General features: G+C 41.6%; 1 protein-coding gene across 1 annotated transcript; it reads right to left on the bottom strand.

Moving 5' to 3' along the window:
* Positions 1-1,552: 1,552 nt before the first annotated feature.
* On the bottom strand, positions 1,553-22,831 carry LOC136435907 (sodium- and chloride-dependent creatine transporter 1-like). The gene is made up of 14 exons (XM_066429618.1): positions 22,621-22,831; positions 19,672-19,803; positions 19,123-19,267; positions 12,048-12,164; positions 11,155-11,287; positions 10,252-10,386; positions 9,671-9,774; positions 9,023-9,147; positions 8,014-8,126; positions 6,018-6,152; positions 3,912-4,014; positions 3,600-3,700; positions 2,585-2,764; positions 1,553-1,699 (listed from the first exon to the last, which is right to left on the bottom strand). The coding sequence occupies exons 1-14, from the start codon at positions 22,829-22,831 to the stop codon at positions 1,553-1,555; spliced, it is 1,881 nt and encodes a 626-aa protein (XP_066285715.1).
* Between the last annotated feature and the right edge of the window lie 1,196 nt (positions 22,832-24,027).

Here is a 24,027-nt window from a genome sequence, read left to right as displayed (position 1 = left end):
AAGATACTTTGTGCACATGTCCATTAACCGGTCCCTCCCCTCAAGGCCATTTCATGTGACACGTAACATGAATTGGCTTCTGAGCCTTGTGACCCAGTGACCCACGGAGGATCTTTGTGAAGTATAAATACATCTATACGTGGTCATTTGTGTATTCTCCACCTTTTGCTACCCATGGTCTTTGTCTTTATTCCTCATCGTCTTGATTTCTTGCAAGCACATGGACGGACGCCTTTGCCTAGTTCAAACACTGTGTCAATTACAGTCGCATAGCATGGGTGCAGTTTGTTAACCATATCGAGACTGGGCTTTTTGGGGATATCTGGGACTGGGAGGGGGGGGGGGGGGCTCATTCGCCCCCCCCCCTCATAACTTCCAAACTGTATGGCGTATCATTACCAAATTTGCAGGAAAGAAAGAAAGGGATCTCGTACCAGTTTAGCTCAAATGAACTCAATGAACAGATGAGCTACTCTTCCACTGGTCGTGACAGAGAAGACAGACGCTATGTACAGTATTTACAGGTTCATTGTACCGGGGAAATTCCCCTAGCTCTTTTCGACAAGCACAATGAGCAGTGGACCACGGCTTAACGTCCCGTCCTAAGGACTGCGATCTTTAACGGTAGCGTGCATGTCGGGTGAGCGACACAGCCGGGATCGAACCCGCGGCTTCTAGTTCCAGAGGCAAGATCGCTAACCACTGGACTACGCACGCTACAGGGAGTAATAAACACGTAAAAATTAATAACTTCTGTAATTGTGGTAACGTTATGACGTAATATGACGTAATTATGACGTCGTCGATGTGATTTTATTGGCTAGATAGGGAATTCCTGTAATATCTAAAAATATTAAACACAATAGTGTGTATTATTGATGTTAAGGTATGCCAAGACATCTGACGTCAATGGTTACTTCGTTGACGTCAAAATAACGTCATGGAATGACGTCATGTGTTAGCGATCCCTTGGGATCCGTCATCTTGGATCGGCCATTTTGAAATTCTTGAAAGTGCATTTTTTCCCACTTATGAGAGGTTCCCTGCGAAAGAAATGCCGAAAGTAACCACGGTCATCTGATGACTTGTAATTGCTCGTAACTGTGCTAGTATCAATGCTGGTTCCTTCCTCAGAATAAGCCATACTAGGTGCCCTGATTCTGTTCAGTCGCACATTTGGGTACGTCCAATTTTCCAGTTGTGTTGCAAAAGCCTAATCAAATTGACAATAGTGGCGGGCCTGGGACCAGCTGATGTACAAGTGTTTGTTTGTTTGTTTGTTTGTTTGTTTATTTATTTTACCAGGAGGATACATATCGCATAAATTGCGTTTTTTAATGTGCCCTAGCCTTAGCATCTGGACTTAGCCTTAAGTACGTTGCTGTACTGCTGAAGTGGCCTACAGCGCAGTGTCGTACTGCTGGAGTAGCCTACAGCGCCGTTATTGTACTGCTTGAGTGGCCTGCAGCGCGTTGTTGTACTACTGGAGTGGCATAGAAGGCGTTGTTGTACTGGAATAGCTTACAGCGCGTTGTTGTACTACTGGAGCAACCTACAACGCGGTGTCGTACTGCTGGAGGCTGGAGTACGGTGGTGGGGGGGTTGAGGGGTCCGAGTCGATGCTGAGTCCCCGCGCCAGTTTGTCCTTGTCTCTCAACTGGTGGTAGTGGAGCTGTGGCGTGGTCACCTCTCGCCAACGCTGCAACCAACAAAACCGTATCATTATCAAAACAATTCATCTGTACTTAACATTACCGTACATGTCGGTGGGCCAGTACATAGTTAAATTTTGTTCCAACACCAGAAATATATCAACAATTTGTTTTGCTGACCGCAGGATTGAATGTATAGCCAATCACTTGACATGTGACCACACCTGACGTTGGCAATTCGTCAAAAAGGCCATGAAGTGTATATCATCTTCTAGTACGATTAAACTTGGTCAGGTTACCAACTCGAGCCGCAAGCCACATTAAGACAGTCCCCTCCATTTTTACATATTACTTAACCTTACCCTGTCTAGACCAATAACGTATCTCAAGCAACCATTTCACGCAAGGGTGCCTTGAGTGGTTTCTGAAGTCAGGTTTGACTGTAATACTTGCCTTTGTGTGGCGTAACGACATTTCTGCACTTAGTGTTGGTAAGTAAGCCTGCATAAGGAGCATTTAAATATCATCAATCAACGAATCCAACAGTGTTCCAAGAATGTCTTCAATCTGCCGCCTGTTAATCTGTTGTGTTTGTCACATGCATTAGCAAATAATTAGGAACTCGAAATGTACCATTTGCAAGCAAATGTATGACATTCACGGTCACCTTCATTCTAGCATGGCATAAGTAACTACTGTTCTGTTCATTCTTGCTCAAACACATTCATATATATGGCGACCAGTCCCTCCAGATCTGCCCTGCCACTTGCTACATTATGTAATCGAACACCACGTCATTTGATTACCAACAACCATGGTGACAAGTAGGCCTCAATGATTTGTTGGGCACGGGAGAAGGGGAGGAAGAAACAGAGCAAAAACAATATGTTTCCCTTCTGTGCAGGTAAACATAATAATCGTTGCTCCCTCACCTCCCGGAATGTCCCCTTGGCCTGGCAGATCTTGACCACGGCGGTGACGGGAACACAGAGGATGACCACCACCACCATGACCCAGCCGATAGTCTCCGCCCACGTGGGGAAGTAGTACGTCCCCGTGAAGTGTTTAAACTCCATCGGCGACCACGTCACGCACATGAACACGAAAATGCCCTGGAGGAGAAAACAGGAACGTATTACTAAGTAAAGCCACGCTGTCCCTGAAGATTAAGAGTCCAGGGAGAGCAATACTTGATACAAAAAAATCAACATCCGTCCATGGCATCAAGAGTTACATCGCCAACACCATCACTCCGCAAATCCCGATCAAAAATACCCTTCTGCCTACGGCGAAGGCAATAAAGAAGAACACAGCATGTCCAGGAACAAAGATACGAAAACTGGACGTTATGATGCATGCAGTACCAAGGTCGGCCACACGGAGGCCTAAATCAACATTGACCAGAAGTCATTGCGCCGGACAAGCACACAGACACACACGCACGCTCACGTAAAAACTATACCTTCCATTTTCATGGAGGTAATGAGGTAATGATATAGACTTTGTTACGCCCTGTCCTCCCCATCGATCGTCGCATATGTATATCTTGCATGAAAACCGTCACAATTTTTGCCGCCCTATCCTTTACTGCATAATAGCTAATGGCCAAACTATTGTCCTTTGTATTTTATCAGTCGAAGTAAATATCAAACTTCTCGGATGCCGTTTAGATTAATAGCAATCTGATTATCAGCAGTCTGCGCATACACATTTACCAACTATCCAATAACAATGGCGAAATGATCGTCTGGCAAAGTCTGGCATTGCAGCGCCCTCTGGCGAGGATTAGCCGGTCTGCAGCTCGGACGAAAAGGAAGGGTGGACAGAATGGAGGGTGGACATCTGAGACCCGGCACAATGCCAGCAACTGCATGGCGGTTGCGTGGCAAAAAAACTGGCCAAGAGAGCCTGCTATGGACGCTAAATATTACGGTGTAATAGACTCACCACAGTGATGAGAGGGGTGAGAACTGTCCAGCAGACTTTGAACCACGGCAGGGGCTTGTAGCCGATCATGATCTCGATGCTGTCATAGAAACGGTTCACTCCTGAAACAGGGATAGTTGCATATCAAATCGGCCCTGGCTGTTTACTTCTCACAAAAATTTTGCTTCAATATAGGCAAAAATAGGCTTTCACAAAATCAATTTCATTTTCAATGAAATATGACTTCTGCTACATTAAGTACACAGCAAGTACATTTTACCGTGTCAAGACTTAAGATTTATATCATTTTTAAAAAATCCATGTTTCACTCACCAAAGATCCAGCCGATGGCCACACACTCGAAGAAGGCCATGAAGAGAAGAGAGATGCCGCTGGCAGAGTAGTTTTCGAAGATTTTGAAGACGTAGATACTCCCCTGGGCAACAGAAACACAATTGTAAATTTTTGAACCCACATGGATCTAATTAGTCACAAGGTCAACTAATACTAGGAAAAAGTACATGATTTCTCGATATCAAATTTCACTCTGTTTGTATAATTTTCCCTGATTCGAAACTTTTGGAGCACCCTCCTTCAATCTTCAGCAGTGGTTCTGAACAACAATTGCAAGCAATCTAATTTTGATATCAAATTTTCGGGAGGGGTAATGTTGTTGACAAGAAGCAAAAACGTGTATAAAGCAACATTTCAATTAATCACAAATGTACGACAATATCTTGATAAATGATAAAAGAAATCATTGAGAAAAAAAGTGCACCGCCTGGGGTTTGAACCCGAGTCAAAAACCCAAATCTCTACTCATTAATCCTTGGTCAACTACGCCACGAACCTCACGGTTTGGACAAAGCCTTTTAATCCTGTAACAGTTGATAAAAGTGACGGAGCGTGCTAGTTCGGTAGCCTACCGCGCACCAAATGTCTGGAACAGCCTACCACCAGACACACGTACGGCTCCGAATCTGACTTCCTTTAAGAGACTCTTGAAGTAACTTAAAGACCCCAGTAAAACTATATAAATAGGGGATAATGTAAACTAAGGGCTTCAGTATGCGTCTGGCAGCCGTACAGTACACATCAGTGGAGGCCTGGCTGAGACAGTTTACCATGTACAAGTTACTCTTCAAGTCATGTTTGAAATCTATAGATAACATTTAAGAATTTGAAGTATGGCTACACAGAAAGAAGTTAGCTTGAAGGACAGTTAGCCAAGAAATAAAGTAATGACAACACTGGCTTGCAATTTAGTTTGAGACATTGGCTAGTAGTTATATGTACTGTTGTACAGAGACCCAGTCTATGCTGGTTACAACAACAAGAAGACCCAAAAATTCCCAAGTCATATTTCTAGACACACAACTACCAAGGCTTACGTGGGCCCATGGGGAAGACATTGGAAATTTAGATCCATTTAGATACTCTAACACAACGTTGACAGGGTTTAAAAGTTTGAAAATTTGAACAAGGTTGACTTCCCCAAAACTGAAAGCTGTACATAGTATTGTCTTGATTATATCCAAGGGGTCTTATCTGATTGAAACTTCCTTGGATTATGTGACACTTTGATGGAGATCTAAGTCATTCTGCATGGTTTGATAATGTTCGAATTCCTAGGAAACCAGTACAGAAAAATTGTGAATTCTCTGACAGTTATTATGGTAATCTGTCCTTTCCTATTGTTCTTGGCTGGCAGACGAACTTATCCTTTTATGAATTTATGTGGCTATGGGGGCCAATTCACCCCTCAGACTGCTGGGCAGCTCACAGTAGGAGCACTCCCTTTACGACTTGCCCTGGGCAAGGAATCCAGTGGTTTAAATGAACAAAACGAACGGACACGGACTATGAACCAGCTTGCGCCCTAACATATGTTGTATGTTGTAGCAATTGTATATTGATGTACCATAAATATGTAATGATATATGTTGATATATCAAGTAAGTATATGTTGATACAGTTATAAGGACTCAAATGACTGTGTATCTCTGTTATATTGTATCTGACCCTTACCTCTTCCCTCATGACCTCAATGAAAAGCGGCCTGCGTGCCGATTTGAGCTTATCATGAATAAGCAAAGGTTCAAACAAACAAATAAATACACGTAAAAATTCAACGACCGTCTCAAAAAGGCGACGACCGTTAAGGAGACGGAAACTAGCGTCTTCGTTGAGCCCCCATCTCACTGGACCCGAGGCAAGCTAGCGGCGTCGCTGCGTCCTAAACTGGATTTTTGTTACCCTTGACTTTATAATGGGAATACCATTCAAAACGTACAAGTATGGCCAAAAAGACAACAAAACACACAAAGCTTAAAAAGATTCGTTTTTGTCGATGAAATTCGTTGACTGCTTTGTCAATTCGATTGGCCGCAGCGACGCCGCCAGCGTGCCGCGGGTCCAATGAGAGGGGGCTTTACGTACATTAGTGACCATGGTGAGTCCCAGCAGTAAGTTGAAGACACAGAGGCCGGCGATGAAGAGTTCACGGTTGTAGCCTCGGCGCAGGTACGGGATCATGTCCACCACGGCCGTCACAAAACCCTCCACTCCAACAAACTGCGGGGGAATTCGTAGCAGGGAAATGTTCTGAAACACTCGAAATGCTGTTTAGTTTTAAATGCTCACAGTGGTTTTATATTTGCGGTTAAGCCATGTTGATTTGATTGTATGGATGATACCCTCAAACTGATGCGAGCGTGCGGACAAAAAAAGTTCGGCAAAAAAGAGTTGCCTTGATATTGAAATCTATTTGGTCAGAAAGGTTTTCATTCTTCATTTTTGTTCTTTCAAAACATCTTCTTTGACTTTGGAATTGACCTTTACGACACGAGTATCTGTTTTCTGAAATATATATATTTTTTCACAATTTACAGCAAATATTTTCTCATTTTGCAACTGCTTTGTATGATTTACAGTATGGCCGATTTTTCTTTTTTTTCGAAACGGACAAAATTTGATTCGCGAGGGGATGTCATCCGTTGAATTAATTAAATCAACCTGGCCTAATCGCGGTGGCCCCTCCACCGCAAAAGCATACCACCGCGAATATGCATTTCCAATGTATCACCATCGTAATACAGATTTTTTGTTTTCACTGCAGACTTAACATGATCCATGGCCAGAACCCCCCCCTTTCCTGCACCAGCCCAAATTGATTCTCTGAGGACATAGATAAGTTTAGTTATAACGTGACAACAAAATCAATGCTTTTCACTTTACTGTTGCAAAAAGTATGGAAATCTGAATTCAACCGGAGGATTTGAAGTGAAACGTCTGTGTTTATACTCTAGTCTTGACAAGCATCATTTTTAGCGAAGCTTCAGGAGCGAGCTTAATAGTAAATTTTACGCCCGATTTACAAGAATTCCCAGAATTGCACAGGAATTTCTGCAATCCGTCCCTGCAAACTCTGTGGACGCTCGCCTGTCACTCTATACCTCGTTAGCACGGTCTGGCATCCCAGCACGCAGGTCAATGACAGATGACATACTTACGTGGTGTCCGATTTCGCACTGGTGGGAGTGTGTCAGAGAGTTCAAGGGACACCGAATCTAGTATTCTAGCCTTGAAAAGGGTCTTCAACCTACCCCAGTTGATCTATAATCACAAGAATGTGCTGCGGACACCAAAGCTTGTAGAGATCCAAGCATATATAGAAAAGGCAAAGTTTTTTAACAGAACGATAAAGAACCTGGTTACCGCTTGGGCAGTCTACTCTGAACGCTGTATGTGGAAGGGTGCAAAAAGACAACAGTAGCTCCTCGAAAACACAACCTACAGAGCAAGAATAACAACTAAAACGATCATAGGAGCCCCAGCAAACCGAATTTCTAAACTTCTGGCTTAGATTCTCACTCCACCTATCCACAAACGGCAGAGAAAAGACGGTGCACCAGGAGTGTGCTTAGGCCTTTCGATATCTACTTGGAACTCCTCAAGTTATGGTGCCTTTCTACATCTGCTTGGCAGACGCCTTTCTGATTTCTAAGTGCGTTCTAACAAATATCATGGCAGAACTAAGAGTGCTACGTACGTTGGTACTTTCCTTACAGTGAAGTAAGATCAACCCAGACACCTTCGCTATGGCAATAGTTTTTAATTGCCACACTTATTTCTTTTACCCCGAGCACCAACCGTTCAATCGGTGTGGTCTTAGGTACCCTCCATACCCTTCAAGCCCACACACTGCAATATTTGCGATATTTCATGGTATTTTAAGAAGACTAGGCTGAAATGTTATGTTGACATCATAAAACCCTTTAATACACGTATTCCATGGCATTGTTTCATGAATTGGCTAAACAGACTTGACGATGAGGTGGTATTCAGAAAGGACTTGAAGGAAGGATGCTCTCGACTGACAGTCGCTAAGGCCGACTTGGGGAAGATATTGGCGAGTTAATGAAGTTCCCTTTACCTGACTGTCCAGTCCGACCAGAATGATCATGAAGAAGAAGAGACAGGACCACAGCGGGGCGAGCGGCATTGGCGACAGCGCCCGTGGGTACGCGATGAACACCAGGCCCGGCCCTGTAGGGAGGTAATGATTTATGTTTTTACTTCGCTTTTGGACAAACAAGAATGATGTGGCACTGCACTCAAGTTTTTCATAACTTATTTTAACAGTTACACGTACAGAGAACAATATACCCATATACATTTTTAAACACCAGAGCAGAGTTAGGAAAGTCGTGTAAAGTGCCTTTTCACAAGGGTGACTTCGGGGGATTCAAACCCGGGACCGCTGGGTTTATCTGGGTCGAACACGATGCCGTTCCACCACAGGACCCCACCACAATGATTGTTTTACTAGGCCATGATAACGTTAACAATGCTTTATACTAAGCCACACTAACAACATTTCTTATTTTCCAGATATTTTGAAATGAGGGGGATAGATAACTGCAGGAAAAACTGTAGGTATATCAGCGTACATATTTTACAGTCACGGTAACAGTACCACACAAACAAACTCTGGTGACTACAAAAATGATACTGCGAAATGTGAAATATTCGTGGTGGTTTTATGTTTACCTTTTTTGCGAGGAGCTCACAATACGAACTCATCACACCACATGTCGTGCCACATTCTCCTACACAGAACCTCGCCCGCGGCCTATACAATATACATAGGGGAGGCTCTGCTAAACCGGGCAAAAATTTCCCCTTTTGTGGGTGTGGCCTCGTACCAGCTTTCAGTTAATCAGAGAATGGCTTTACCTTGAGAAATCGCATTGGCGATTCACTGATTGGCTGGTTAGAGGCCACGCCCACAATAGTGATAACGTCAGCTCGGTTTTAGCAGAGCCTCCACAAGGTATATTGTGTAGAGCGTAGTAGAATTTCGTACCAATGTACTGCTGCATTGTTTCAATTGTGAACTTAAAACACCGCTCCTAACGCAATATCCCACCGAGTTCCAGTACCTGATGCGGCCACGTCCTTGATAGCCAACCCCTGTTCCTTGGCCATGAACCCGAGTACAGAAAAGACCACCAGGCCCGAGTACAGACTGGTGAAGACGTTCACTGTGGCAATCAGGATGGTCTGTCTACAGATGGGGAAAACTTAAGTAGTAACTTTAACTTTAACCTCATGTCAACGAGCCATTGTTGGTGTAAGCTATCCATATGAGATGGGGAAAACAAGTCAACAACAATAAGCGCTTTCGTAGATTCGAGTACGCATGTGCAGTGTCAAAGGTGAAGGCTCATGGCTTGTTAACAGTCGTCTCGATCATTGTCTCGATTTGCATGACAATGCCCAGATGGGTTTTGTTTACGTCTCATGGGCCTTCAACGTTGACACTGCACATGCGTACTCGAATCTACGAAAGCCTATGAAAGTGCTGTTCTGAATAAAAAGTGTAACCAAAGGTCATGAAGTTGTTTAATATAAAACATGGCGGTTGCTGGTTCCGGCAAGCCCAATTACTGTCTACCAAAAGGAGTTGCATTGTTACAGCCATTCTACATGTCAAATAGGAAATTTCCGTGTTGTTTTTATTAGTCTTTTATCTTACAACAGTAACAATTCAACGAGATCAACACAAATATTTTTCAGCAGCCACCTACTTGTAGGAGTCGTTGTGGAACTTGTTATAGCTGCCCAGAGCTGTCATACAGCCATAGCCGATGGCGAAGGAGTAGAAGATCTGAGTACCTGCGTCGATCCACACCTACAGCACAAACGTCACTTCAAATTTCAATTTTTAGACACTGAAAGTTGACAAATATGATTAAAATCACATCACAAGTCTCGTCCTAGTCTCGTGTTCTCGCAAGACTAGGTCACTCCGTGATCAAGATGAACAGTAGACATCGAAAATTTGGAGGTGCGTATCTCGTTACCTTTTTCACTGATTGATGAATATTCTTGTTACTGTTATCACACATGACTGATTAATCTCTTCAACAATTCAAATGTCAACTTCAAATCTAAACTTTTAGACATTGAAAGTTGACATATATGATTAAAATCAATTCAAAAGTCAAATATAGAATACATCTACTTTTTATAGGATAGTTCCGTCGATGGTGCTAAAAGTTACTTCTTCTAGCCTAGCCACCCCTCTTGCGACAGGTGAGGAGACACGTGTGAGGACAGGTGCGGAGACTGATGAGAGTACAGGTGGGAGAACAGGTGAGTTTCCCACCTTGTGGTCTTTCAGTCTCTCCCAGTCTGGGTTCAGGTAGAAGAAGAGCCCGTCAGCAGCGCCATCTAGTGTGGCACCCCGGATCAGCAGGACAGTCAGCATCACATACGGGAAGGTAGCGGTGAAGTACACCACCTGGGGAAGTGAACACAGGGAGGGGAAAGGAAGGTTAATCACACGGAGGGGACATTAAACTGAGTCACGTTATTTGTATGTGGACAGCTCATTCTCGAATACCTTCCACACATTGATTGATATTGTGTTTTCACGTGACGTCATAGGGACACCAATATGGAGGCGCCGGCTTACTTAGCTATTTGCATTTCAGTGAATCGAACCTCGAGTGTTTTCGCACATATGGAAACCTTTTGACCCTCCCAAAAACCGTTATCATATGTCTGTTTAAAGCTAAATGAAGAGAATGCCAAAATACAGTATATTTTAGATACGTGCTATGTTATGTGTGGGTCACGACACAGCAACAGCTGCCTGTGCCCAAAACATGTATTGTATCGTTGCAATTCTAATGAATCAAATCCTAAAACTTACAGATGTCTTTAAAAAACGCAGTGTATGTCTGAGCTATGGTTAATTGAAATTCAAATCAGGGACACCAAAATGGCAGTCAGTACCTGAAATGGACAGTGGATGAAAACGCTCGAAAAGAGTAAGGCTGTGCCCCTCTTTGCATTTGCAATAAAAATTGGGATAAAGATAAAAGCTCGAGCAAGCAAGCCAGGTGAGCAGTAACATAACATCCGGGATTGGAACTCCAAACCTTCTGGTTCGGAGGTACGTTCCCTAATTTGTTCTCTTATCACCCATTTATTAAAGCAGACATTGACCCTACCTTGCCAGTGGACTTGACCACCTTAAATACACTGAAGCAGACATTGACCCTACCTTGCCTGTGGACTTGACCCCCTTGAAGACGCAGAAGTAGACGACGACCCAGACACAGAGAAGACACACGGCCAGCTCCCACTGGACCTCCCCAAGGTCCTCCACTCCTTCCGACATGTTCAACACTTTGTTCCTGCAGATACAGAAGAGGGACAACAATCAAAAGAATGCAGGAAGATTTGAGTCTTTAAAGAATTCCATGGGGATGACCCTGTAGCTTATTAACTGGTAAAGTTAGCATCCTCACAGTTGAGCTCTTGGTTCCGATTAGTTGGTTATAAGGAGCCCCCGGTTTAGTCCTAAGAAGGCCATCTCGGTTGGTGTTGCACCCGTTTTTCAGAAAGGACGTAAAATGAGGTACCTCGAGCACGTTAAAGGGAAAAGGGTAGCAACCTCTCCCTGTAAAAAATATACCCTGCTACTGAAACAGCAATAAAATTTACTGTGCCACTAGGCACTGCAAGGTAAACAACTAAAAATCAACAGATTGTGAAAATGGTCTGAACGACCAAACGAATGAAATCCATGCAACAAAACTTAATTGTTTAAAGGGACGGGAAGTTAACTGTGACTTTTAACATAAGCCTTAAATCTCAGACCAATTTACATTTGATTAGTATAAAACATCCCTTTCTGGTTGACAGAACATATTCAGTTCATTGTTTCTGAAATAACACAGGATACAACAAAAAAAACACCAAAATTTGATTATCTGAAGGAACAGGAAAAAAATAGCCCTTTAAAATGACAGGCAATCAATTATTGATATATATTGATATTGTATATTGTATATTTGGATATGTTTTGATTTAAGAATCTGGCCTACATATAGAGTTGTTTTACACAGAGAGTCACAAGCTGCCTTTCAACTAAAAAATTGTTCCAAAACTCACTCCCAGAACTCCACCACTGGTGAGATCTGTAAGGTGGTGTTGGTCCCGTTGACGGCCGTCATGTTGGTCATGTTCATAACACTGCTGGAGTCCGGCTTGGTGAAGTTGGTCGTACAGCTGGAGATGGAAACAGATCCACATTATTAAGCCAAGCATTGGAAAATACTATAAAATAACACCGGTCAACGGTTCGTTTGCAGTTAACTAAATCTAAAGAAATGCTGGTTTTCCATTGATTACTTTGAAGCGTTTAACATATTCTGATCAGTCGACAATTTTGTGTTGGCAATTTTATTCAGAATGACTTGTAGCAACACAGATGAACTGTAAAGTGATGGGAATTTCACAACTGCAGTAAGTAAATGCCACCATCATTTACTATTATGTAAGTCCAGGCTTGATTTACAAAATTGACAAGGAATGCCATAATGATAGGCGTCTTTGTTTAGATTTATTATTCATACCTAAAACAAGCAGATGATCAACTAATATAATTTATGCACATGCGGACCTTATCTTCACTTATACTCAAAGGCCACCATCGCCATGACAATGTTTTTAGATTGTCATTCTTGTTTGAAAATTCCCTTCTACTAGACACGTTTTAAATTCGTTTCCGAAACATTTCCAAGCCTTTTGCAAACCGGCGACACCAGTTAAAAACGCTGCGCCGAAACTTGATTTCAATTTCAAGCGAACATGGAATGCAATATCTGGGTAATCAGGCGACCAGGCCGCATTACCAATGTCGCGCACTAATACATGGTTACAGGAATTATTCGCCGGAAGACCGGCCCTGTGGCACAAAAATAAAGTTACGATGAACATTATTTTTGTTGGAAATATTAGAGATTATAAATGGCTATAGTTGTATCCGAAAAATCTGGAGTTAGAATGTACTGGGGAAAAGAGCATCATTTTCGCCATATTATCTGGGATTACTTCGTATCCATGATTAACTTCGGTGTGAGAGTCTGTACTGATATTACGTCACGGAAGTTTCCGACGGATCACCGCGCGAACCAGGACTGTCAACTGTTATGTCGACTTGAACCTTCCACAACGACTGTCCGAGCTAACGTTACATGTACCAGGACTGAGGAATGGTATTGGGACAATGTTCACAGAGAGAGAAGAAACGACCAAGCACAAAGTGACCAGAACGGGGACACTGAAGCGGCCTTTATTTATACAAGATTCAACATTTTCCGATAAGAACTGGCAACGTTGTGGTCAGATTTGGAGTCTGACACAGGCGACAAGACCAAGCACATGTGATGAGGTGAGATCACATACACGTGTTTTCGTCATTTCTGAGAGAAAATTTTCAATGAAAACATTCATTCCCTCGGAATAGTGCTGAACATGTGCTTCGCACATCACTACTCTAAATTGCTGTGTAAAGTTTCTGTGTATCTTTTGTGATAATTTTGAGAAAACACGGTCCAAGTTTATTGGCCGCTTACTACAACCCAACAAGGATTTGAACCCAAGAACAGAACTGTAAAGTTTCTAGTTTGTTCCTGAACAAGTCAGTGGCCAAAGACAGGACCTGAAAAAAGTAAGTTACAATGTTGCGATGTGCTAAAATGTAAAGGGATTTCATGGTTTGATAATTTTCGTTCAGAGCGAAAGGATACATCATCTGAACCATGTGAACGTTGACACAGTACATGGTTTTGGTCGGAAATCGGTTGGTCGGAAATACGTCAGTTAGGGTATTTTGGGATTGGTCGGAAAATCGCCACTTCGCAGGGAATTCGGTCGGTATTTAGTCGGTTAATGAGCACTATCCGACGAAAGGATTAGTGGCTATCGACCGTTTTGCTCTATCAAGGCTCAAGTATTGGGTGCTTGTGGTCTTTTGTGCACCCAAAATTGCATTTAATTTTTGAGGAGGGGCTAGTGCACCTATGTATTTTGGTAGGCTATAGGGCAAAGGTGCTATTGTACAATGGTATACAGAATATTCTTGAAATTTGAGTAGCTGAAAAAGCAATATAACCTTGATGTATTACTTAGATTTTGGGAGAGGCAATAATTAATTGTTTGTAATTATGTTTTGCCAACATTTTACTTTATCTTATGTCGTGCAACCAAAATTCTTTCTGTGCACCTAAATCTTAAGGTTAGGTTAGGTGCACCAATGCACCTATTTCCAGAACTGAATTTCGAGCCCTGCACTATTGACAGGATGACCCTATGATGCTTTCTATGAAATGAATTGTTTTTGACGACTGTCTTGCAAAATCTGTATATATCAATTTTCGTAAGGTTGTGATCATAGAAATGATTTTTGTAATTTGATGATTTGGCAAAAGTTATCATAAGACCAAGGTGATGTACAACAAACATGTTGACAAAGCCCCAGTAATGGTAAATGGGAAAGAAATAGAAGAGGTGAACAGCTACATTTACCTGGGCAGAAAAGTGTCACAAGATGGAAGTCTCCTACCATAGATCAAGAGACGCATCACACTGGGATGGGCAGCTTTCGGTAAAGTGGACAACATCATGAGAAGCAGGAAAGCTAGCATCACACTCAAGAGGAAGGTTTTCAACCAGTAACATTCTGCCTGTGATGACCTATGACAGCGAGACATGGGCACTGACCACCACACAAATGGAAATGCTCAGGGTTGCACAGCGGAAGATGGAGAGGATCATGCTAGGCATAACCCTCCGTGACAGACAAAGAAACTGCTGGATCCGACTCCAGACAGGAGTTACAGATCTAGACATCGTCACTGCTGTCAATACAGCAAAACACTGCTGGGCAGGACATGTAGCAAGGCTACAGCACAACAGGTGGGCGCTAAGAACAACAGAATGGACACCGAGAGCCTGGAAGAGACCAAGAGGGCGGCCCAAAATAAGATGGAGTGACCATCTAACTAAACACCTGGGCCCTACATGGCCAAGAACCGCTCGACAGAGGAAAACCTGGAGTCTGACAAGGGAGGGGTTCCTCCAAAGGAGTGAAAATGCCCTGGAATGATGATGATGATCATAATTTTGCTCTTGTAGTATCTATGAAGACACCTTTTTCTGGTGCTTGCTAGTACTGCTTCCTAACATAACCAATGAGTCAGAAAGCAGATGAATAGGCTGCTTGGCATCAAAGTTGATATTGCAGTTATGTTCTAAATTAGATATAAGTTCAATTGAGTATATTTTTGCTCTGTAGTGTACGAGAAGATGGTTTACAGAGCCATTGTTGCTCAGATGGCGGAGGAGTCAATGCTTCAGGTCTGTGATGAGGCAAAGGAGACAACTGCCGAGATGGAAAACAATGGTGAGGTACATTGCACACTTTACATGCAGCTTTTGTTTGTTTGTTTGTTTGTTTGCATACCTCGTAAAATGCCTCATGGCGTAACGCCAGTTTTGTACTGAAGAGTTCAAGCTGCATATCCAGGCAGATTTTCTAAATCTGCTCACACCAAGAGGGACAACTACTCCTTTCAATAAGTGTGGTGGGCTCGTTTACTTGCTCAAACATGCCTTACATGTAATGTCATTTGTACTGAAGAGTACAAGCTGGAAATTCATGTTAAGTGCCTGATCCAAGGGCACAGCATTGGGTCATGTCAAGGGATTCGAACCCAGGACCTCTGGCTTCCTGACCAAACACCCTGCGCCCAATGCGCCACACAATTACCATATTGATTTCCATGTTATTCCATCCTTTGCCTTAAGTTTATTTATAACCATTGTTAATCATTTGTGTAAATGCATACCAAGACTTGATTATTTAGTCCATTTATTTAGCTCTTAAAATAATTCCTGTTTCTCTTATAGTAAATTAATGGGATAAGAGGGTGCTATCCCAACAATACACTAGTAAGGTATTTTACATGTCTCTTATAACAAATTATTGGGATAATAGGGTGCTATCTCAACAATACACTAGTAAGAGTTAGATATCTCTTTTAGTAAATTAATGGGATAAGGGGGTGCTATCCCAACAATACACTAGTAAGGTATTTTACATGTCTCTTATAGTAAATTATTGGGATAAGAGGGTGCTATCTCAACAATACACTAGTAACAGTTAGATAATCTCTTATAGTAAATTAATGGGATAAGGGGGTGCTATCCCAACAATACACTAGTAAGGTATTTTACATGTCTCTTATAGTAAATTAATGGGATAAGAGGGTACTATCCCAACAATACACTAATAAGGTATTTTACATGTCTCTTATAGTAAATTAATTGGATAAGAGGGTGCTATCCCAACAATACACTAGTAAGGTATTTTACATGTCTCTTATAGTAAATTAATGGGATAAGAGGGTGCTATCCCAACAATACACTAGTAAGGTATTTTACATGTCTCTTATAGTAAATTAATGGGATAAGAGGGTGCTATCCCAACAATACACTATTAAGGTATTTTACATGTCTCTTATAGTAAATTAATGGGATAAGAGGGTGCTATATCAACAATACACTAGTAGGAGTTAGATATCTCTTTTAGTAAATTAATGGGAAAAAGGGGGTGCTATCCCATTAATTTACTAGTAAAGGCTTCACAAATTGTCTTACTAGTGAAATAATGGGATACGTTTGTGACAGACGTTATCACGTCTAAAAGTAGTTATCACGGTTTTCGATTGAAATACTTTTTTGGAATAAAAAAATGGGATGAATAGCTTGAGCTGCATAAATTAATGGGAAAAAGGGGGTGCTATCCCATTTATTTACTAGTAAAGGCTTCACAAATTGTCTTACTAGTGAAATAATGGGATACGTTTGTGACAGACGTTATCACGTCTAAAAGTAGTTATCACGGTTTTCGATTGAAATACTTTTTTGGAATAAAAAAAATGGGATGAATAACTTGAGCTGCATACCAAGAACTACACGGAAAATGTCCATCTACACATTCCCAACAGTTGCACATGTTACAAAGTTACAGTTGACAGTCAGGAGATGAGACTGTGTGTCTTTCAGTTGAGCAGACTAGATTGTGGGACTTACGATACATTCTTACTTGCTGTGCATATTGTAAGATGTATCAATCTGCATCCGTCTAACATGTACCTGTCTTTCCCCATACAGAACACAAATGTGCTGAGGGGAAAACTTCAGCTGTGTTTTCAACCGGGATATCCCACGCTCTTCAATTCAAGGACAGCGCCCATGCAAGTGTTGAAGCCGAAACACACATGCTTCAGGGAGAGGGTTTGGAATAAGTATTTTGATATGGTGTACTAACTTATAGCATGATGATGATGATGGATTCTACTGGTGAATCAACAAATGAATTTTTAGTGCTCAGTAAATTGCCTTGAAGATTTTGTTTAGCATTAGGTTAGGAACTTTTGTAGTGAACATAAACACCACAATTGACATCAACTGATCACAACCAGGTCTGATACTAGTATGCAGTGGATCTATTAACCCCTAGATGGAAAGTGCAAACAAGACATTAACTAAATTGTACAGATACAGATAAAACTGGTGGATGGATATGTATGTAAACTATTACACAGCGGTAGGTGCAAAAAATGCTGTTTGATGATTCATGATGCTAACTACTGTAAATGCAGAAATGTTCGCGGTGGTTTTATGTTCGAGGTTTTCGCGGTAAGCTTTTCGCCGCGAACTTAAAACCACCGCAAATGTTTTTCCCTCCTACCTCATTGTCTATTATTGTCTAAAACGTGAACTTAAAACCACCGCAAACGCTTCATTTTCTCCCTACCGCGAAATTAAAACCACGCGAAATTAGATGCATTTACAGTATTCGAATCGCATAATTTGCATAATTGATAACGAAAGTTTGGAAAAAATAGGAACAATCTAAAATGCCATTATACCATGAGAATGATTTCATCAGTAGTTGGAAGTACAAAGTAAGGCTTAACATCATTAGACATGTATCAAGCAAATGAAGGCCTCGTTTTCATGATTAGTGAAAATAAATCTAAAATAGCCTTCTTTGTTAAATATGGCCTGCATACTTTGAACACTGTTATTTGGGCAGAGAAGATCATTGATGTAATCTATGCAAATGAGTACCTTATTCACATAATGAGAAAATCGTAGCATACGGCAATTGAGAATGTTATCCTAACACCAGAAAGACGTCAGGAATTGCATATTCATGAGATAAAGTCATATTGACGGGGCTTCTTCTCACCCCTAACCATACCCCATATGACGGGTGTCCTGAAAAATGGTGAGCGAAGCATGGTACGTGCAGAATAAGCAAGAAGGCTTACATAGACTGATCACTCTCAGGCATACCGGCTGGTTTCCTATGGCGGCATTGCTCTCACCTAAGATGGGAGACATTGCTAACAAGGGGCCAGTTAGTCACTGCTTAACACCCGAAAAACATAAGAAATGGTTTCGTTATCGGATAAAGTTTGCATAATTGGTATCTATTGATTTTTTTCTCAGTGGCATTTACCAGAGGGACATGTTTGAAAATCTTATGGGACGCGCCAGATTTATAAAATTTCCTAATTGATCATTCAGATCAGCTTCTGATTTGTATAATTAGCATCTTATTGTTTCAATCACTTTAGCTATCTACATATCAAAACAACCGAAACCAACCGAGGTCTGTTTTGTAATGGCTCACTATACATGTAGCACTGCTAGACATATGTTGATCTTTTGACTTAAATTTCCAGGACCCTGACTGATGATTATAGTGATAGTTGCACGAAACAGTATGGAAAGCGGCAGCATGGCCAATTTTACCCCAATAATCATGTAGAATAGGTCCTTATTTCAATAACATACATATCATTATGTTAATCATAATCCAAGATACTTATGTGTGAAAAATAATGAAAAGTCATTAATCCCTTCTTGAGTTATCTCTTTCCAAAGGTTCCAAGAAAAAGATCTGTGTTCCTTGGGTTATGTTAAAAAAATTAACAGAAGTTGCTTGTCAATCTTTGTCTATTGGTTATAGTGTTATGTTTAAGAGTTACAAACCTACATGTAGTTTCTTAACCCTCTGTGTTCCATGGGATAACAGCAGTCCCTTACTATTTTGTGTTTCATGGGTCGTGCAAATTCAGATTGAAATGTTTAACAGAGTTTTGCCTACTGTTCCGTATTCCATGGATTACCGCAGTGTGACCAAGGCAGTAGAGAAGTAAAGGAGCGGCCGAAGAAGTATGCTGCCCAGTTCAGGATGATGATGTAGTAGATGTTCCCCAGGAAGCAGATTACGGTGGTCGCAAACCCGATGCCTGAAACAGACAGCGCCAATATCGAAAAAGGAAGTGTCTCTTTAGGGAGTAGTGTCTCTATTTATTCTCAAACATTACTGTCTGTGTTATCTTGTGTGAAAACACAGGAAATATCACCTATCATTGCTTTAGCCTTAGGCACGTTAGTTGACTCCGCGCTACCTGTTATTTTTGTACCTCTTCATGTGGTTTAGCTGAAGCTAACAGAAAAGCTCATGACACCACCAGAAGTAGCTATAGAAAACTGGGCCATATTTAAGATGACGTCTTTGAAAACCTTGGCTGGCACAAAATTTGAACCACGAAAATAGGTCGACCTAACCTACGAATATCAACCGGACGAAATATGTAAAGTCCAAGTAACATTTTTTTCATTATCTCTTTCTCTTCTTTTTCAACCTTACCTTGGAATATGGGGCATATCTTCCAGCAGCCGATGCCGCCCTGGCTCATGAACTGTCCCAGGAAGATCTCCAGGAAGAACACAGGAACGCCCCCTGCCACCAGGCAGATGAAGTACGGGATCAAGAACGCTCCTGCATGTGGGAGGGTGAGGTACAAAACAGTTGTCTAAGGTACAAAATATGACAGAAGAAACAGTTTTAATCACGACACTGCACTAATCATTCTTTTCTTATTTATATACAGAGAAAGACAAGGCTTTAGCATAAAATTTGAGAGGATTCAGAACCAAGTTGTCAGATACTGCACTATAAACAACTATGGCTGGGGTGCTAATGTCACCAAAATAAATACCGATCTGCAGTGGGTATATGTCACTTGGAGATAAAGGATGTCTAGATTTTGCATTTTAAGTTCAATACATCAAGGATTAATTAAATCTACTGTCTTAAAACATCACTTAAATTTGCTACAGTGTATTATTGGTTCAATAATCTGACAATGTGTGCATGGTGCCGTTTTCTGAAACGTTCGGTCCTCGTCACGATCGAGTCCAAGCTAAAGCCTGTGTGCCATCTGCTTATCTTTCCTTGCGATGGTGGAAGCCAATCCCAAAAGGTTTTAGATTCCAATACGTGGTTGAAATGTCTAAAATGTTTGCTGAGCCCCACGTGGTCAGCTGGGACCATTTCCAAGTTCCCAACACATTGATAGCATGCCTCTGTTGTATAGAGTGGCTGTTTCTGCTGATAGTATCCCCTGGTACCAATATCACAAGCAGACTGGTGGTATTGATAAACATATTGCAACTGGTTTGGAATGGGCTGGATATCATGGCAACCCATTTATAACATTTTAACATAAGTACATATATAACATAAGTATATATATAACATAAGTACAATGTCACCCATATTTGGAAGCACACCAAGACATGGGGTTCACGGGACACATAGGAATACATTCATTGACTAGACTGGCCGTCATTTGCTTTAAGAGCAAATTCAGGATGTTTCGCCCATACTCCTCATGCAAGAAGTGGGCTGTCCCAAAATAAGTCCTGGGCAAATCCAAGTTTCTGCATAATTTATGCAAATGAGGTCCTCATGAGCATAAGTTATGACCAGGTGCTTTCACCTTTCCTACATGTACCTACATGTTCAAGATGACATCCGCAGCTTTTACAGTAAGGGGAATACAACATCATGCATAAATTATGCAAGTGAGGTCCTCATTAGCATATGTCATGGCCAGGCGTGTGCACCTTTCCTAAAGGTACCTACATCTCAAATATGACATCTGCAGCTTGTACGGTAAGGGAAATACAAGTTTCTGCATAAATTATGCAAATGAGGTCCTCATTAGCTTAAATTTTGGCCAGGTGCATTCACCTTTCCTAATGGTACGTACATCTTAAAGATGACATCCGCAACTGTCACGGTAAGGGAAATACAAGTTTATGCATGAATTATGCAAATGAGGTCCTCATTACCATAATGCATGGCCAGGTGTGATCACCTTTGCTAACGGTACGTACATGTCAAATCTGACATCTGCAGCTTTTCCGGTAAGGGAATTACAAGTTTACGCATAAATCATGCAAATGAGGTCCTCATTAGCATAATTTATGGCCAGGTGTGTTCGCCTTTCCTAAAGGTACCTACATCTCAAAAATGACATCCGCAGCTTGTACGGTAAGGGACATACAACTTTATGCATCGATTATGCAAATTAGGTCCTCATTAGCATAATTTATGGCCAGTTGTCTTCGCCTTTCCTAAAGGTACCTACATCTCAAAGATGACATCCGCAGCTTTTACGGTAAGGGACATACAACTTTATGCATACATTATGCAAATTAGGTCCTTATTAGCATCATTAATTGTCAGGTGTATTCACCTTTCCTATAGGTACCTACATCTCAAATATAACATCCGTACCATGTAACATAAGGTACATATAACTTTCTGTAATACCATTAGTAGAGGTACCCCCTGACATCTGCTTGGTTTTAACTCCCAGACAGGGGAAGTGTAGGAGGGCTTATGTTACAAGATGACCAAGTTGTGACAAAATAACCAAAAATTCCATCAAAAAATTGCAAAAGAAATTATTTTGAAGTAGTGTATACCAAAAAAAATAATGGGGTCATTTGGGTAAATATCCAATGCACAACTAAACCAAATTTCAGGTCCTTAGGTTTCAACACCACGGCACTGGAGGCCATAATGTGCGACTTTTGTCGGAAAATGACCAAAAAACCTCGATAAAATCATTTTAAAAACCTATATCAAAAAAATTTTAAAAGCGTCTAGGGGTAAACACGTACTCTACCTCCATACCAAATTTCAGCTAATTTGGTCGACGGACGACCGAGAAGAAGCGATTTGAAGATTTGACAGGAGGAGGAGGAGGAGAAGGAGGAGAAGGAGAAGAAACGCGACAAAAACAATATGTTTCCTTGGCGATAGCTACTTGGCGAAACATAAAAAAAATATTCATATGTCAGCATTACTCCTGTTATAGGGTTGGTTTTAAACATGGAATTTGCTCCAAGATGATGGTTGGATGGGAAAAACCCACGGGATTGTTCTCATGTTAATGATAGTACAGTAACGTATGATGAAACAGTGCAATAGTGAACCAGTGCAATATTGTTTCTATGTAGTTTGACAGTATCAATCATATATGTATAGAGATTCTTTTTATGCAGTTTCGGTGTCTGAAGAGTCCGACGCACACGGCTTACTTTTTATCTTGCGCCCCCTGGGTGTCCTAACCCAGACAAGGGGCTGTCCTAGGTGTTTATTCATCTTGTATTTGTATGTCTGTTCCAAGTACAATAAAGATGATTTTAACTCTCTCTGTCATTCCTGCCCCCTTAAGAAAGAAGCGACTTAACGTAACCGTGTCGCGTTACACGTCATGTGTACGTCAAGTTTACATCTTACCTCCGCCGTTCCTGTAGCAAAGGTAGGGAAACCTCCAGACGTTCCCTAAACCGACGGCGAAGCCGACACACGACAGGATGAAATCCACCTTGTGGCCCCATGTTGGCCGCGTGTTCTCTTCTTGCTCCTCGTCCTCTGTCGCCGCCGCAGCGTTCAAGGTTGTTGTCATGTCGACCCCTTCCGTGTTACTTTCCTCAGCTTTTTCCGTCATTTCCGCGCGGCTGGAAAATGTCCCCAAACACCCTTGCAAGCCCGGAACGCTCAGAATAGCGCGGCGGCAAAGGTCAAATATCATACTAACTTTAGAACGACTTCGGCGCCTTATTCATATACGTGCCAGACTTGGTTAACACGGCCATGGCCTCAACATGGGATGCAACCTTCTCCCTACTAAAGTAACCGACCAGATTTGTATTGTTTATGAGGTGAGGCGGCAGGGAGAAGTTAAACTAGTCTTACCGTTACTCACAGCTAAAGCACTTTTCATACCTAAGCACAGAACGCAGAATAGATGTGCATGTATGTATGGTTTTTGTTCAAATTCATGTTATTTCCTGTACAATGTATAACTAGTAACTATTAGTCTTATGAAAATACGTTTCTGTACAAATTTCAACAATGTATGTAAGATAAGCTTTTGGCTTCTGTCATCCCTAACATGGATAATTTAAGGAATTTTACAATGAATGTTATGCTTCGTCAACGCTCGACATGTTATGTTTTTATTATATTCATCATCATTTGATGGATTTGAATAAAGCAGCTGTTTCTGCAGGTTTTCAGTTTCCGTACTTTTGAAGCTTTGCCTCCACTCTGGCATTGCCTCAATGATGTTAACATTTGTAAATACATGTAGTTACAAAAATCTTTCTAAACGTTTTATATCAAAACATTTTATGGATAGATCGATGTCATTCAATAAATTTTTTGTCCGTCAAGGTCTTAAGATCTTTTCCGTCATAGACAGCAAAATCCGATGTCGCCTCATGCTTGAAAATGGTGCGGTCGTCACTTGCAGGGATTGCGCTCTCGAGTCGCGGTCGCCATGGCCAGGTGGTCGCCTAGGCAGGTTTGACTGTACTGAAATTTGTGAAAAAAAATCAGTTATCTCGCAATAGTCTTCCGGTGCAAAATCGAGACTGTTTCTGACTGGGCCCAAGATCTGATGGGACTGCCTTCGGCAATAATCAGCCCATTCATATAAGCCCATTCACGGTTGCCACTACGCATGTGCAGTGTCAAAGGTGAAGGCCCCTGGCTCGTAAACAGTTGTCGTCTCGTCGACATTGTCTAGATTTGCATACCAATGTCGAGACAGGTTTCGTTCACGTCTCAGGGGCCTTTACCTTTGACACTGCATATGCGTAGTCGGAACCGTGAATGGGCTTATTAATATACCTATTTTTG

Source organism: Branchiostoma lanceolatum, chromosome 5, assembly GCF_035083965.1.
Source record: "Branchiostoma lanceolatum isolate klBraLanc5 chromosome 5, klBraLanc5.hap2, whole genome shotgun sequence".
NCBI lineage: Eukaryota > Metazoa > Chordata > Leptocardii > Amphioxiformes > Branchiostomatidae > Branchiostoma > Branchiostoma lanceolatum.
This window is presented reverse-complemented; position numbering and strand designations above follow the sequence as displayed.

Bases quoted from the DNA above. Each gene is read 5' to 3' on its own strand.
- LOC136435907 (XM_066429618.1), bottom strand. From the start codon at position 22,831: ATGACGGAAAAAGCTGAGGAAAGTAACACGGAAGGGGTCGACATGACA. The intron at 19,268-19,671 runs GTAAGGTTGAAA...TGTCTGTTTCAG, and splicing joins GATATGCCCCATATTCCAAG to GCATCGGGTTTGCGACCACC. The intron at 3,701-3,911 runs GTGAGTGAAACA...TCCCTGTTTCAG, and splicing joins GGCCATCGGCTGGATCTTTG to GAGTGAACCGTTTCTATGAC.